Source organism: Acinonyx jubatus, chromosome E2 (genome assembly GCF_027475565.1).
Source record: "Acinonyx jubatus isolate Ajub_Pintada_27869175 chromosome E2, VMU_Ajub_asm_v1.0, whole genome shotgun sequence".
Classification (NCBI taxonomy): domain Eukaryota; kingdom Metazoa; phylum Chordata; class Mammalia; order Carnivora; family Felidae; genus Acinonyx; species Acinonyx jubatus.
In genome coordinates, this window is record NC_069396.1 from 35,642,912 (window position 1) to 35,661,515 (window position 18,604).

Sequence of the window (18,604 nt, forward strand, 5' to 3'; positions counted from 1 at the left end):
CAAGAATAGACTATGCATTTCAAAACTGTGGCTACAAAGAGACAGAGAGGATTGGAGGCAGAGAGGAGTAAGGTTTTTTGGTTTTTTTTTCTTCTAATTATGAACATCACTGTGTTTATGCTGAGGAAAAGAAGCTGATTGTAGTTGGGGGGAAAGCAAGACGAAGGAAAGGGAAAGTGAGGAAGATGAGGAGGATAAAAAGAAAAAGATAGAGACAGACATCCTTCTACCAGAGAAGAAAACAAATGACAGAGTAAGAGACCCAAGGAAGTAAAAGAGAACAGGTTAAGGTGTACATGTGGAGGGTTAGCCGTAGGATAAAGAACAGACAGCACCTTCTGTGAGACAAGAGATGAAGGTAGGTATGGATGAAGGACAGATGGAATAGAGGATGTCAAACAGAAATGAAAGGCTATGGGGTGCCTGGGTGGTAGTCAGTTGAGCGTCTGACTTTGGCAAAGGTCATGATCTCGCTGCTGGTTGGTTTGAGCCCCATGTAGGGCTCTGTGCTGACCCCCGTAGAGCCTGGAGCCTGCTTTGGATTCTGTGTCTCCCACTCTCTCTGCCCCTCCCCCATCGCGGTGTGTGTGTGTGTGTGTGTGTGTGTGTGTGTGTGTGTGTGTGTGTGTGTCTCTCTCTCAAAAATAAATAGGCATTAAAAAAACAGGTGGCTCAGTCAGTTAAGCGCCTGACTTTGGCTCAGGTCATGATCTTGCGGTGGGTGAGTTTGAGCCTTGCGTCAGGCTCTGTGGTGACAGCTCAAAGCCTAGAGTCTGTTTTGGATTCTGTGTCTCCCTCTCTCTGCCCTTCCCCCGCTTGCATTCTGTCTGTCTCTCTCTCTCTCTCTCTCTCTCTCTCTCAAAAATAAACAAATTAAAAAAAATTTTTTTAAAAATGAAAAAACAGAGAAAAAAAGAAATGAAAGGCTATGGAGTAAGAAGTAAAGTCTGAGAACCTGAACACAAATAGAAAAAAAAAAAAGCTGGAAAAGCTTGTAAGGGGAGTTCCTAGCAGAGTCACACAGCAGTACTGACAAGGAGTGAAATCAATGATGAGGACTGAACCAAGATGGGTGTTCTGAATCTGGGGTGGCATCTGTCCACAGTGCTGTGGCTTTCCGTGGTGGTGCTCAGCAGCAGGTACAGAAATAAGGAAACTCTGCTCTACTGACCCAAATTTGACAATATTCAGGGTAGTAGTTACAGCAAGTCCAATTCAAATGTAAGTGCTGTAAATCAGCTCAGAAATGTTATTAAATAGAGAAGAGATATCTGAAAGTGCTTAAGAGATAAATGGATCTTGTGACCCAACCTAGTACACTGCTATAAAGTTTCAAATATGTACACAATAAAATGGCTCCTACTGCTTCTAGATGATAATTGTGAAATTAAGTAAAATGATAAATAGCCTGTCTAGTTGTCCAGCAAAACTATGTATTAAATATTAAAGAGTGGCACTTAATTGCCTAACAAATTACAAGGTACAATGTTGCCAAGACATTTTCTATATACAGATCCATGGGATCTTCCTTACCTATCTTCAAAGTTAGGACCATGCTTACAAAAATAGTTTTCAGTCTACACCACCAAAGGGAAGTGCTCCCTTCGGCAGCACATATACTACTAAAGGGAAGTCTTTAGCAATGTGGATGGATGCTTACCCTTTCTTTGGGGTGTTATAATTTTCTGGACAGCTTAAAAATAGCTACAGCAAACCTAGATAAAGTGGTATGTATGTGCACTTGAAATAACTGCTTTAAAACTAAATATTAAGAAGACTATATTTCAAAGGGAAATGTCTAAGTGAAACAGAAAAAAAGAGCATTTGTTTAAAAGACTGAAAGCTGAATCACAAATAGATATTTCCTATTATATAAGGCAAACAATATGGAGCAGGCAGGCAAAGTACTGAAAGTGCAGTTAGAAAAATTATTCATCCAGTGAATCAACATGGCTCAATATTAGCAAATGGGCCTTACTACTAATAAGGCTAACACTTACTGAGTGCTTACTCTGTGTCAAGAACCATTTGAAGCACTTTTAGATATATGTTAACTCATTTAATCCTCATAAGAACTTCAATAATAGTATGATTATTTTACCAATGAAAAGTATTAAACACACAGAGGTTGATTAACTTGCCCAAGGCCAGATAGCTAGTAAGTGGCAGAGCCAGAATTCAAACCTAAGAAGCCTGTTTCCTGAATCAGTGCTTTTGACCACTCTGTTATGGTATGAAATATTTTTTGATACCTTAATTTCAGCTGGTTTGTAGTAGCGTCGGTTGGGATCTTCCAATGATGTTCTATAACCATCTCTCAAGAAACGCTTAAATCCATATTTTCCTTTTAATTTTCTAACTATTTTATCAAGTGTCTGGCTAAACAAAGCTTCATCATCCAGGGCAAATGCAGGATAACTGATGCAAGGTAGTAGGGCAGCATCTGTGTTCTGGGGGCAACAGGAAAAAGAAGGTAATGTAAGTGCCTGCAATGATATGATCAACACAGCCCAGTGAGAATCAGGGAGATGAAAAAGTCAATCAGGTTACATAACTGACAATGAGGACATGAATTAGCAAACCTTACAGATAATTTATCCATTAATAAGGATAAAGATAAATAAAGATAAAAATTTATCCATTAATAAGGAGTATTTTCAAGATTTGACTGGACTCAAACTCTAAGGAAGTGTATAAAAATTTAACACCGATAATTAGTAATTATAACTTAGTCTGTCATAACATTGGTTTATAATGGTGAAAACAGAAAACAATCTGAATGTCCCACAATCAGCTGAGTAAATTAGCAGTCATTAAAATTTATATTGTAGAAATGTTTATAGATGTGGAAATATGCCCATTCATAGAACTAGGTTATCAAGCATTATAAATAATATTCTTCCAGTTTTATAAAATAAAAATATTACATATGTACATAAAACTATGTGCAAACATACAGACCCAAATGTTGTCACCCTAAAAGTATAACTAAGTGGTAAAATGAGTGGATGTCACATTATTATATTTTTATTTGTGGGTTTTTTTTATCATAATCTTATATTACTTCTATGAAATAGTTCTTTTTACATAATTACATTATTTTATTTGGGAGGTTTTCTAAGAACAGAGCCAAAAAAACCCTAGAAAAATCTATAACCAGGTACTATAGGCATATAAAAGTTTAAAGATGAATCACATGATTGAAAAGAAACAAAGCAGGTAATTTTATTCAAAAGAAATATAAATCATGAAAAACATTTTTCTAATATTCTATGACCAAAAAATTCATTTGGGTATAATGTTGCTACCCTCTCCTCCTCCCCCTCCAAAATAGGTCTAGTTTTCTATAGTTCTACAAAGACTCAAGGACAAAATAGCTTTGTCCACAGCTCTGTTCACTTCCTAAACTAAACTTCCACAGGACAGCAGAGTGAGGGGCAACATTTAATCTCCTCACTTCCTCTCGCAACCTCTAACATTTTAAGCATTTTCTTTGGGGAAGCAATCATAAATGGTAGTTCATGTTAATTTATTATGACAATATCTTATGGCGCTTGGGTGACTCAGTTGGTTAAGCAACCAACTCCTGATATCAGCTCAGGTCATGATCTCACAATCATGAGATCAAGCCATGCATCAAGCTCCTCACTGAACATGGAGCCTGCTCAGGATTCTCTCTCTTTCCCTCTCTCTCTGCCCCTCCCCCCTCAAAATAAATAAATAAACGTTTAGAAAAAATAATAATATCTCACATGAGATCTTGATTCTCTGGGTAACAGTGAACACAAAGTTTGCCTATTGCGATTGTGAGCATCAAGATCCACAAATATAACCGACCAAGAACATCCCTGGAACAAGAGAGAAAAACACATTTCCTAAATCAAGAAAAAAGAACTTTTAGAATGATGGACATTTTGACTGCAAGAAATTTCACAAAAATTCTAACATTTGTTGCATTTTAGAGTGACCTTACAGAAGATTTAATTTTGTTTTAATATTTTCAGTATTTCCCAAATTTTTTGCAATAAACATATCAATTTTATATAAAAATAAATATTATTTTTACATTTTCCATATTTCTCCTTAGTTTTCTTATAAATCAAAACATAGTGATTACAAGATAACTAATCAATTAAGGATATTTATTTTAATAAAGATAAAAATTGTTTAGCTAGCATTTTTGGTAAGGAATAAAGCAAGAACTAATCAGAATTCATGAAATCTGAATTATACAGTCCTAAAAAGAACATTGATTATATGATCTAACTAAACAAAGTTAGCTATAATCTATAATTAGAGACATAAAAAACTATTTGATTACAGTATAAAGGATAGGAGCATCTCTAATAATAATAATGCCACATAATGCTAGCTAATATTCATAATGTCAAGCACTGTTCTTCACATGGATTACCTCACTTAATCCCCAATATGTAGATATTATTATGTTCCTTTTAATGAAGAGGATGCTGACTCCTAGTTTAACAGAGGAAGGGTTCAAAAATCAGGTCTTTGACGTAAAAGCTCATGTCTTAACATGAGTTACACAATTTCCCATATTAAAATGTATCTTTCAAGTAAGAACCAAAAACTTTAACAGAAAAATAGGTAATCAAAAAATGGCAATTGGTTTAATAACCAAGTTAAAAATAAATTACTGGGGTGCCCGGGTGGCTCAGTCTGTTGAGCATCCGACTTCAGCTCAGGTCATGATCTCACGGTTCGTGAGCTTGAGCCCCACGTCGGGATCTGTGCTGACAGCTCGGAGCCTGGAGCCTGCTTCAGATTCTGTGTCTCCCTCTCTCTCTGCCCCTCCCCTGCTCATGCTCTGTTTCTCTCTGTCTCAAAAATAAATAAAAACATCTAAAAAAATAAATTAATTAAAAAATAAATAAAACATTAAAATTTTTTTTTAATTTACTATTAGCACTTTTCATATTCAAGAGAATCGTCATAAGCAAATATGGCTTTTTTTATTTTATTGGGGAGCTAAATATTTTCATAATGATAATAGGGTCAATTTATCAAGAAGATGAATCAATACTAAATTTTTATGTACCAAAAAAACAGAGCATCCAAATAAATGATGAAAACTGATAGACCTGAAAGGAGAAATAGACAAATCCACAATTGTAAGTTAGAGAATTTAATAACAATCTCTTAGTAATTGATAGAACAAATAGAAAGAAATTCTGTGAAAAAACAGTAGATATTAAACAAAACATTCAACTATCTTGACCTAATAGACAGGACATTCTACCAAACAACAGCAAAATACCCATTTTTTCTCATGTGTGCATGGAACATTTACAAAGACAAATCACATTTTGTGACATAAAATTAAAAGACATAACAAAATACAAGGTGTGGACCTTATTTGTATCCTGATTAGCATGAATCTACTGGAAAAAAAAAAAAAAAACACCAAGAAGCAAAGGGGGAAATTTAAAAAGGTATTAAATCAATAATGAGTGTTAAAAAAAGAAAATGAAGGGAATGAAATTGGTATACAGAGACTGCTTCCGTAATAAGACAATACTCAGAAAAATACATGGGGAAAGGAAGAAGAGAACTCTGTAACTTTCATGTTACTTTAATATTACCCTCTAAATCTCATCCAAATTTACACCAGCCTCTAAGATGTATTCACCCTGAAACTGAAATATTTCGTATCAATCACCTAGATGGACTCAAAATCTAGTACTACTACACTCTACATCAAAATATCAGATTCACTATATGTATATTTTTCCTGTTAACCTGTTCATACGTGAATATTATCTCTAAAAATAGAATCATTTTTCATTCATGGTATCATTTATTAAATCTCTCTTAACTCTGATAAATTAATAAATAAAAAATGAATGAGTAAAGCTGACTCTCAACAATGAGATTAATGCTGTCCTTTCTATGATTTTAAAGTCTCAGCTTCTCATTTCCACCCACAAAACTGAGCTCACAAAGCTTGATGCAGTAGCTGCCATTGTCAGAGTAAGTACTCTCTCCTTTGAAGAAAATAAACAAGGGAGAACTTGATCTCTTCTCTCAAGTAACTGACCCAGGTGACATATTCCTAAATAAGATGAATATTAAGCAAAACAAAAAGACTGCACATGGCAGTACAAAACTATATACCAAATGATTGGCTTAGATGAAAGAATACTAATGACAATAAACTTAAGTCAACAGGAGAAAAACAATAGGGAGCCTGGGACACTTAATGGAGAAGGTAAACTAGGATATGAATTTTGGGGAAAAGGAAGCTAGTAGGGTGGTTAGAACAAAATAGAGAAAAAAATGGGCATGTGATGTTGGGAATCTGTGAGTATAGAAAATAGGACTTACAGTTTACCCTTAGGCTGATTATTTAATAAAGTTAGTTGTATGCCAAATCAGTCTGCCTTGAACTGAATTTTTAAAAGATGCAGGCTAAGTAGGGCAATCTTTTTAAGTAATAAAGTGAAATGACAAATCTGGCAATTCCTGTCCCTCTTTGATTAATATAAAGAGGAAACTTCTATTTTATGGGTACAAATAAATGGCTTATTTATCTAATTTCAAAGTATTGGTTGAGGTTTCTTCCTCTGCCAGCCTCTAAGAAATATGCACAAAAGGAAAAATAATCTTATAATGTTACCATATTTAAACACTGAGATCAAGGGTTGGTTAACTATACTGTTTAGCTAACTTCTTAAAAAATACAACATGCTTTAGATATATAACCCAGATTTACAGGAGAATAAAATTCATCCAAGGCCATGGGCTGCTATTCCTATTCAGAAACAACTTTATAAAAAGCCATCAAGGAGAACATACATATGGAATTAATTATCACCTGCTTTAAATTATCAGACATGTTAATTTTAGGACCATAAACTTCAAAGGAAGCTACATATGTCTCCATTACTTTCAACACTTTTCATAATATGAGCAATCTCTCTAGTCATCACCTTTTAGAGTCTGGCCTCAGTGCATCTGTCAATATCTTGATTTCTCCAACTAAAGACACAAATCTGAAAGGATGTTTATTATGCATATGTCACTGCAAAATATCTGATTAGCTTTGGATATTTTATTTTCACCTTCCATTTCCTGAAATCATTACATCTCTGCCATAACATCCCAACTTCAGCTGAAGGACATATTTTAAGACAGATAGTTAAACTTTAATCCCCAAATTGAGTTTCTGCAATTGTGTCCTAGTAAATAATACACTAGAATTTTAGTCAACCTGACTACTGTCATGGGGACTTGAGCTTTAGTGGTGGGTAAGAGCTGTACTGAGACGTGTTCTCAAGGCTCCATGACCACAACAAACATTTCTGGGATGGTACCAAGGGTGATATCTATGACCATAAGACACTGATGATCTCTTTAGTCTCAATTCAAAGTGAAATGATTTGAAGGATTGTCTGAGCCTTTCTTTTCCCCATTAATCACTTCTCTGAACCTGAGTTAATGGGCTTGCTGCCCTCATCTAGCAGCAAAGAATTAAACAGTGAAATTGGTCAATATATCTAGTATACATGATATCTTTTCTATTCTTCTGAAAACAAAACCACACCACTCTAACCACACCACATTCTTCCCTAGTTCAGCATCAGACTGTCCTCTAGTTTTGTGGCAGATCCTGGCTAGTGGCATTCTTACAGAAAGGATATTTGCTGGTGGGCATTACCCCTCTGCACCATGGCTGTGGGTGGCATGGGTGTGTAAATAGCCAACGTTTTTAAAATATTTTTTTAATTTAAAGTTTACTTATTTATTTTGAGAGACAGAAAGACAGAGTGAGAACAAGCAGAGGAGGCACAGAGAGAGAGAATCCCAAGCAGGGATTCAATTTCACAAACCAAGAGATCATGACCTGAGCCAAGATTAAGAGTTGGACACTTAACTGACTGAGCCACCCAGAAGCCCCTAACTTTTTTTTAAATGTTTATTTATTTATTTTGAGAGGGAAAGAGAAACTACTAACAGGGAAGGGGCAGAGAGAGAGGGAGAGAAAGAATCCTAAGCAGGCTCCCCACTGTCAGCCCATAAGATCATGACCTGAGCCAAAATCAAGAGTCTGATGCTTAACCAACTGAACCACCCAGGTGCCAACTTTTATATATTGACCCAACAGGAACCTCCAGTAGCCCCTCCCACAAGCCAGGCTTCTTTTCTCTACCGAAAATCCTACTCACATACTGTTGAAGGAAATTTCAAACTACAGGGAAAGATGAGCCTCAGTGTTAATTTTCAGGGTTTCGGAAGAGCAGAGCTGAGACTTAGACTCAGGAATCACAACACTGTTGCTAACAATGTCTATGACATTTCCTGAGTATAAAGTATGATTTATTTAAATATTTCTAATAATTTTTCTACATATTGTCACTATATTTTTATGGAATATATATTGAAACTATGATGAAATATATAATTCTTATATTTAGGGTTATATGAGTTATGCTTCTAAATGTTACAAATTAGCCTTTATTTTAAACTGATCAGTAAATAAACTGGGCCATTTTATCATATTTTCTTCTTAGATATTCTTTCGCAAAGGAAAATAAGTTTTGAAAATAGTTTCAGAGTGAATATTTAAATAATGGGTTTTTTCTTGAATAATAAAGCTAGTCTGATATCAAAAAAAGGAAAAGAAGTAGAAAGATGATAATCATAATGAAAGCTAAAAGCTTATTCCACCTAATAATTTCCCATCAAAATAAAAGTTAACATCCATGTTATCTCTTACACCAAAGTACACTAAGGGTTAAAGGCAGGGCTTTCACATTGTTTGATAAGTGGATACTTCCTTCAAAAGTTCAATAATTAAGAAGAAAACGGTGTGGTCAAAAGGTATAAACTCTCAGTTATGAAATAAATATGGGAATGTGATATACAGCACGGTGACTCTAATTAATAACACTGTATTGTATATTTGAGTATTACTAAGGGAATAGATCTTAAAAGTTCCCACCACAAGAAAAAAAAAGTGTAACTATGTGTGTTGATGGATGTTAAACTAGACTTTAATGTGGTGATCATTTTGTAACATGTACAAATATCTAATCCTTATGTCACACACCTGAAATTAATGTTTTATATTAATTCTCTCAATACAAAATTTAATTTAATTTAAAAAATTAAGAACTTTTTGACTCTTAAGTGCCTTAAGAGTTTTCCAAGAAAAAGCACAGCTGTCACTTCTACAGGTGGAAAGCGTTCAAGATCCAAGGTTTCCTGTACTAATATCTGATATTCCAGATTCATTACCAAGTGTCTTTGGTTTAATTCCTTGGTTTGCCTCTCTGTTTCATAACCTGTGAAAAGCCATCTCAACTCTGATCACTCAGAGAGAAGGGCCCTTCCAACTCCAAAGATCAATGACTCTCTAAGTTGCCACCAATAGGAAAAGCATTTTTTGAAAGCTCTGAATTAAAGACACATGATCAGGTCTTCCAAAACACTGTATCAATGGTTGTTAAAAATAACTGAGAATATACATGTGACCTGAAATCCCTCAAGTCTTGAAGAGGTTTCTTAGCGTTTTCACTTGAATAAAAACATTTTTTTTGTTATATTAGTTATTTTTCTAACCACTGACTTTTAATTAGATCACAGCTCTTTAAAGTACACGAAGCAATATTATAAGATCATTAAACACTAAAAAGATCGCATGCACTTTTAAATGTGTTACTCTTTAGCAGGTACCTCTCTAATTTAATTGGTGTAGTGGTGGGAATTTGTAAAACTAGGATTCTCTCTGATATTATCCAAAAAAATGGAAGATGGAGAGGGATTTTACTTGCAATAGGTAACATCTATGTGGCCACAGGAATAAGATATTATTTGCCCATTTGAAATAATCAAGAAATACTCAAGTCAGTGAACATTTGGTGCATGGCTCTGCTGTAAACATATATGAGCTAAACAAGATCAAGAATGAACTCTGCTTAGAACAGTTATTCTCATCCTTGGCTGCACATTAGAATTCCTGGGCAGTACAGGAAAACCTCAAAACCAATGCTTCCCCCAGACCAATTCAATCAGAATTTCTAGGGGTAGAGCCCAGCCATCACCATTGTTTTTAAGCTCCTCAAATAATTTCAATGTGCAGCCAAGATTGAGAAATTATGGCTGGGTAACAATACCAGCAGTATATTTATAACTCAAAATCAGAATGCATAAAAAAAGCAATTCAGTGCTTTTAGAATTATGGCTAAGCAATCTATTAAAGCTTCCTGGGAAAAGCAGCCTGAAGGCAGAGCTCTGAGAGATGGGGTATTAGAGATAGGGGTGTGGGTATCTAAGTAGGTGGAGGAGGTATACATAGTAGATACAGAAGTAACATATGCTACAACTCAGGTACATCAAAGGAGATGGCACAACTGCAAAAAAGAGCTGATCACTACTTCTTAACATCCAACCTAGACACACAGCTCAGCCACTATTTGGTAGGCCATAGAGAACAGAAGAGCAAGACCTGCATCTTTCCAGACTTTAACACTACTGGTTTAGTCCATGACTCTTCTCAGTCCCCTTAAGATACTCTCTAGAGGTTTTTCAGTCCTTCTCTTCATTTCCTTTCTTTAGGATTACCAGTATTACCAGTAATTCATTAATAATAACAAGAGATTAACACTTATTGAGGGTTTAATCTTTGCCAAGCATTATGCTAATTAAGTTTTTTAATTGCATAAAAACCTTCTGAGTTAGGTCCTAGTATCATTTTCTCTATCTTTTTAGATGAGGAAGAGGAGACATAGATAAATAACTAGCCAAAGTTACAGAGCTCACAGGTGGGAGTACAGAGCACACAGTGATCCTGTTTCCTGACTCCGAAAACAATGTAATTCCTTTATGCCATACTGCTCTCCCCTTCCTTCCTTCCTATCTACCCCTATTTATCTACCTATCTCTCTCTATATGTATTCTCTACATATTTATATTTACACACATAAATTCACATGTATATATATATATTTATATACACACACTTTTTAATACACACACACACACACACACACACACACACGTATATATATATATATATATAGTGGGATTTTCTTGAGTATGTTGACTCTTCCAGAGAGACAGACATGTTGGTACAAGGCAAGGGATCCTACAGTGCCAGGGGAACCAAGAATCTCCAGGAGAGGCATAATATTAATACTCATGATTTTCAGTAGGCTCACACACTGCTAAGTACCCATGATCTCTGATCCCTCCATTTCTCCAGCCAGAAGTCTTGAGAGAGGAAGAAGAGTATGGGAGTGGGTGATTGAGAGGCACCTCTTGGGAACCCAGAATGGGGTGTTGCTCTCCTTTTCCCAATCCTTTCATGTCTGTGCTCATTCTTCATGGACTGGATATAATCAGAGTCCATCCTCCAGAGGAAATGGGAGTGAGAAGAAAAGAGACTGCATATATAGGAAGGGGCAGAAAGGCAGTTGTGCTACCATACGCCAACTTGAAACTTTCTTAAATTAAAGACTTGAGGTGAACAGTATTGTAACTGCTATAACAAAAACCATGTCACATTTTGCAATAGCTTCCTAAAATGTATGTTCACTGACTTAGCATTTTAATAGCTTAGGGTTAATTATAGTATCAATTGGAAACTTCTTTTACTCTCCCATCTTAGAAATCTACTAAAAATTGCTAACGAAATTTAGTTTACTCCTTGACCCAGAAAAGCAACCTGTATTCCTACATATTATTTCCTTCCATTTGACAACTCAGTCCATGGTCACTTGATTAGGTGCAGAAACTAGTTAAACATCTTATGAAAATTTAAGATAACCCTCAGGGTTTCCTTTTTATCCCAAAGAAAATGAGATATTGACATAAAATTACAGCCAGCTGAAGGTTAAGCTAGGATCAAAGTTTCCAATTCTTTGGTTGCACACATTACACAAACTCCCTTATCCATGATATATATTGATACATATTAAATTGAAATTAACATGGGAACTGACATGGAAAATATATGATTTATAATGTCAAGAATATTTTAAAATGTGAAAACTGGGGGTGTCTGGCTGACTCAGTTGGTACAGTATCAGACTCTTGATCTCGGGGTCTTGAGTTCAAGCCCCATGCTGGACGTAGAACTTACTTAAAAAAAGAAAGAGAAATAAAAATGTGAAAGTTCAACAAGAGATATGAGAGAAAACTTATTGAACAAAGAAAATGACAATTCTTTATCAAAAGATATTTTTAAATTAAGCAATGTTTTTTAGTTAGAAAATTAAATTTAAAATTTAACTGGCAAATCAAATTCAAAGGAAAGGTTGTTCAACCATGAGCAACTACACAAATTCCAGACATTCTTTGATCATAAGGAATGACTGGGTAAATGAATGGCCACATTAATTAATCATACTATTCAACAAAATAATCAAAATTTATTGTTGATATTGCTGTTTTTGTTTTTTGTTTCTTTTTACCTGGTTGCCAAAGAGGTTGAATCCATTAATTGCTTCTAGAGCTGCTTTTGCTAAGCCAACAGAGCTAAAAGGAAAAAGGAAATACTGTATAATTCGGATGTATATGGCTACAAAATAAGCATTATCTAATGAATATTCACAAGCAAGTTTCTTTACTATCACTTATAACAACTTCCATGAGAAAAATAATGTCTAAGAGACTTTAATCTGACACTTCACTAGTTTAATTTTTCTTTTTTATGGCTAGTGATCTTCTGGGAAAAATATTTCTAAGTTCACCTTGATCTAGACAAATGGTCATACTGTTGGTGGGAGTAGTTTTAATCCCAGTATCATTTATATTCACTAACTCAAGAAAAAAAAAAAAGATGAACTTTAGAGGAAGGTGTATTATGATGACATGTACTCAGTAATAACCAGATTGGGCATCATTAGTTCAGATCAATTTAACAGAACTTTTCTGACATCAACTCTGAGCTTTAAAAAAGATCTTGCACGTCATACACTTACCAGAGTTTAATAGGAGTTTAATACAACCATTCAAATGCTCTTTGCTTAGGGTCCAATAAAATTGGCATTATTTTATGCTCAAAGAACAAATGATCACCACACCTCTCATTTCTTTGCTATACTCTTCTCTTTGTGTAAAATCTGTACCCTTTTGGCCTCTCAAATGTCATATACAATAGTGCTAAAAAGTGGGAAGACCCCAATTTCATTAAAAATGTGACACTGTCATCTTATAAATACCAACCTTTATGTATTTTAGATCAAATACCTGGCTTATTTTACTTATTATAATTTCTTTTTTTTTTTTTTTTTACTTAAAGCAACTGCGTATGCCATTAATATCATTTAGAAGTCATGACCTGTCATCATTTAAATATTTCTTTAAAGCAGTGATTACAGTGCAGTAATCCCCAGAGCAGTGCAGTGTGGTCCCCAGAGCAGCAGCATTCCCTGGGAATTTGTTAGAAATGCCAGTTCTCACTCCTCTCTGGGAGTGGGACCCAACAGTGTTAAAAAGCCCTCTACATTCTTGAATATACTTTAAATTTGAGAAGCACTGTTTTAAGCTAATCATGTCATTGCCATCCATATTTTCTATGAGTTGTTTACACGAAATGTTCTCAAGTAAGACTACTACTTTTATTACCAGATAGGGAAATCTATTTTGAAAGAATAGAAAGAAGTGGGAAACTTATTTTGAAATACATGGATGGAAAGGTGGAGCAGACATAACTTTCCCTATTCCTTTCACTAAATATAACTAAAAACCTTGGACATTATATAAGCAAACATAAAAAGGTTCAGAAAATGGGGGAAAAAGGCAGACTGGCTAAGAACCTCAGGATTTTAGGAACAACACTGTGGTAAACACCTTGAGTTTCCTTTTTGCCTCATATATAACAGACTTAACGAAGTCAACAACTAGGAAATGTCAGTAGGTACATTTAAAAAAGCCCCAACAAAAGCCTGCTCTCTCTAGCCAAAGGACGAGGAATAGGGAAGCCCAATAAAACAGAAAACTTTAGACAATAACCATTCAGAAAAAGACCGTGGTCCTTATCTCCACCCAGTCCTATAAAGGCTGAATGGGAAACCTAGACATCTACACTCCAGAGTCTATAATGAGGAACTATACCCAATCACCAACACTCTCAGCTGTGGTGATATCAGAGAAGTCCAAGAAAGAAGCCAAGACTTTTTATTCCCAATGGGTGGTAAGAAGTTTCCCCTCCTCATACTGTGAGGATCACATGGAGAGCCTAGATTTCCACTCCTACCCATCAGTAATGAAATGAACCTCCCCGTCCTGCTGGAATGTCATCATAGGAGGTCCAATGGAGAGTTAGGTCTTTCACTAATGCCCAGCTCTAAGGCTACACCCTTTCCCTATCATATAAATGGAGGCCTGTTGGGAATAAGTAACGAAGCATTCCTATCCTTTCCAACCAGGAAGGTATCAGTGGAAGCCAACTGGGGAGCGATACATCCCACCCAGATCCAGAAGGAATGAAGACTCTCTATCTTGGGTGTCAACAAAAAACCTGGCAATACATTCTAAACTGGCAATAATAGAGTGATGCTCCTGTCCCCTTCCCCTACCAGAATGGTGTCAATAAAATACAGCTAAAGTAAAAGGTTAAAAAAAGATTCAGAGTTTTATAATATAATACCCAGATGTCCATGCCTTAATAAAAAAAAATCACTCATCATATCTAAAAACAGAAAGTTCTCAAACTGAATGAAAAAGATAATCAATAAATGCTAATGGAAGAGATGTTAGAATTATGGGACAAAATTTTAAAACAGCCATGATAAAAATGCTTCATTGAGCAATTATGAATATGAGTGAAACAAATGACAAGATAGAAAGCCTCAGCTAAGAAACAGGCAGTCTCAGCAAACCTCTTAGAACTGAAAAATACAATAATCAGAGCAAAAGGCTTAATGGACAGGATTGATGGCAGAATGGAGAAGACAGAAGAAAAAAACAACTAGATTAAAAGATAAAACAATAGAAATTATCCAGTCTTAACAAAAGACTCTAAAAAACAATGAAAAGAGCCTCAGGGATCTATGGGACTGTAACAAAAAATCTACCATTCAAGTAACTGGACTCCCTGAAGGAGAGGAGAAAAAGGGCAGGGCTAAAAAAAGTACTTGAAATTATGGCAGAAAACTTCCTAATTAGCAAATGACAAAAGCTACAGATTCAAGCAGCTAACTCAAACAGAATAAAATAAAAATATCTATGCTAGGACACACCATAGTTTTGAAAACTAATACAAATTAAAAATCTTGAAAGGGGGCACGTGGCTGGCTCAGTCAGTGGAGCTTGCCATTCTTGATCTCAGGTTAGTGAGTCTGAGCTACATGTTGGGTGTGGAAATTACTTAAAAACAAAAAAAAATCTTTAAAAAAAAAAAAAGCCTTGAAAGAAGCCTGAGAAAACACCTTACCTATAGGAGGAAAACTAACTGAATAGCAGTGACTTGTTTATCAGAAACCATGAAGGCTAAAAGGATGCGGCACAAAAGTTTTTAAGCACGGAAAGAAAAGGACTGTCAACCCAGAATCTTATACCAGTAAATATATTATTTTGTCTGTCTGTCTGTCTGTCTATCTATCTATCTATCTATCTAGGCAAGACATTCTCAGATAAAAGAAAAAAAAGAGTTCTGTCACCAGCAGATCTACTCTAAAACTGTGATTAAAATAAGTTCTCAAAACAGAAAGGAAATGACAGAAAGAGAGAGGGAAAGAAATCAACCATCTTGGAACAATCAAAAAGGAAAAGGGAAGATGGTAAGCAAAAATATGTGTAAATACAATAGGCTTTTGTTCTGTGTGATGGTTACAGCAAAAGTTGTAAAATTGTGGTTCTAAATGTATGGGGAGGAAATGCTTAGGATATTTATATTATAAATGGGAGAGGGTAATATCACATAAAGGGAGGTAAGATTTCTGTATTTCCCTCCAACTGGTAAAACGGTGATATCAATAAGTTGCATTGTTGTAAATGTAAATGTATCTGTATCTGTGTATGTGTAATACCTACAACAAGCACTTAAAAGCTATACAAAAAGATCCATTCAAATCTAATATATATAAGTCAAAATGGAATTCTAAAAAATGTTCAAGAACTCACACGAAGGTAAGAAAAGAGAAATGAAAACAAGAGAAACACAAAACAAATAAAATAGAATGCCAGAATTAACTCCAAACATATCAGTAATTACATTAAATGTAAAAGGTCTAAATATGTCAATTAAAAGAAAGATTGGCAGTGTTTATTTAAAAACATGACCCAATTATATATTGTCTATTGGACACTCACTTCAAATATAACAATATAGGCAGATTGAAAGTAAAAGGATAAAAAAGAAATCTCATGCAAACATTACTTTACAACAAGAAAGAGTGACTATATTAATATCAAAGTAGATATCAGAGCAAAGAAAATTACTACAAAGAGGGATATAATATAATGATGAAAAAAATCAATTCACCAAGAAAATATAGCAATATTCAATGCACATGCAGCAAATAAAAGAGCTGCACAACATGTGAAGCAAAACTGATAGAACTAAAAGGATAAATAGACAAAATCATAATTATAGGTGGTGACTTTAACACTTCTTTTTCAACAATGAGTAAAACAAGTATATATAAAATCAGTGAGGATACAGAAGGACCATTATACAGCAGAATCCAGTCAATATTTTTATAACATTCTTGCTATGGGCTGAATTATGTTCCCCTCCAATATACATACATTAAAGCCTTAACCTCTAATGTTATATATTTGAATATGGAGCCTTTAGAAGGTAATCACATTTAGATTGGATCATGAAGGGTCGCCCTAATGATGGCATTGGTATCCCTACGAGATATCAGAGATAACCATCAGCAAACCAGAAAGAGAGTCTTCAACACAGAATCAAATTAGCTGGCACTGTGGTCTTGCCTTTGGACTTTCTAGTCTCTAGAACTATACAAAATAAATTTATATTATTTAAGCTATCCAGTCTATGGTATTTTATGATAGCCCAAGCTGACTAATAAAAATCTACATAACGAGAGTTGAGTATACCTTGTTTTTTTCAAGTGCCCACTAACATATACCAAGATAGACAATATCTTGGCCATAAATAAAACCTCAAAAATATAAAGCTACTAAAATCACAATGTGTTCTCTGACTACAATGGCATCAAATTAGAATCAATAACACAAGGCAATAGGAAAATCTCCCAACACTTGTAAACAAAACAATACCTGTCCATCAACACAATCCACATGGGTGAAAGAGAAAGTCTCAAGTGAAATTAAAAAAAAAAAAAAATACTGAACATGACCAGCAAAGAAATTGAATCAGTTATCAAAAATCTCCCAACAAATAAGAGTCCTGGGCCAGATGGCTTCCCAGGGGAATTCTACCAGACATTTAAAGAAGAGTTACTACCTATTCCTCTCAAACTGTTCCAAAAGTAGAAATGGAAGGAAAGCTTCCCAACTCATTCTAAGAAGCCAGCATTACCTTGATTCCAAAATCTGACAAAGACCCCACTAAAAAGGGGAATTACAGACCAATATCCCTGATGAACCTGGATGCAAAAATTCTCAACAAGATACTAGTAAATTGAATTTGAGAGTACATTAAGAGATGACTCACCATTATCAAGTGGGATTTATTCCTGGGCTGCAGAACTGTTTCAATATTCACAAATCAATCAACATGATACACCACATTAGCAAAAGAAAGGATAAGAACTATAAGGTCCTTTCATTGGATGCAGAAAAAGCATTTGACAAAATACAGCATCCTTTTTTGATTACAACCCTCAAGAAAGTAGGGGAAAAAAGAACATAACATTATAAAGGCCAGATATGAAAGGCCCACAGTTAATATCATCCTCAATGGGGGAAAACTGAGAGCTCTCCCCCTAGTTAGTAACATGAAGTGATGACCACTCTCACCACTGTTGTCCAACACAGTATTGGAAGTCCTACTCTCAGTAATCAGAAAACAAAAAGAAATAAAAGGCATCCAAACTGGCAAAAAAGAAGTGAAACTTTCACTCTTTGCAGATGACATCATACTTTACTTGGAATAACTGAAAGACACCACTAAAAATCTGCTAGCACTGATATGTGATTTCATCAAAGTCACAGAATATAAATCAATGAACAGAAATCAGTTGCATTTCTATACACCAATAATGAAGCACAAAAACAGAAATCAAGGAATTGATCCAATTTATAATTGCAACAAAAAACATAAGATACCTAGGAACAAATGTAACCAGAGCAGTATAAGATCTATATGCTGAAAATTACAAAAAGCTTATGACAGAAATTGAGGAAGACACAAAAAAATGGGAAAACATTCTGTGCTCATGTATTGGTAGAAAAATATTGTTAAGATGTCTATACTAGCCAAAGCAATCTACATATTCAATGCATTCCCTGTCAAAACTCCACCAGCATTCTTCACAAAACTAGAAGAAACAATCCTAAAATTTGTGTGGAACCAGAGAAGACCCCAGACAGCCAAAGTAATGTTGAAAAAGAAAACCAAAGCTGGAGGCATCACAATTCTGGATATTATGCTGTATTACAAAGCTGTAATCATCAAGACAGTATGGCACTGGAAAAAAAAAAC

At 34.9% G+C, this 18,604-nt stretch overlaps 1 protein-coding gene across 7 annotated transcripts in view; it reads right to left on the minus strand.

The window, feature by feature from the left end:
• The window catches only part of PHKB (phosphorylase kinase regulatory subunit beta), a 259,693-nt gene that overhangs the window by 103,703 nt on the left and 137,386 nt on the right, over window positions 1-18,604 (minus strand). For all 7 annotated transcript variants that reach the window (XM_027044493.2, XM_027044492.2, XM_027044494.2 and 4 more), the window contains 3 exons: window positions 12,435-12,498; window positions 3,753-3,848; window positions 2,253-2,450 (listed from right to left, as the gene is read on the minus strand). In XM_027044493.2, coding sequence (XP_026900294.1) covers window positions 2,253-2,450; window positions 3,753-3,848; window positions 12,435-12,498 — 358 coding nt within the window. The remainder of the gene's footprint in view (window positions 1-2,252; window positions 2,451-3,752; window positions 3,849-12,434; window positions 12,499-18,604) is intronic.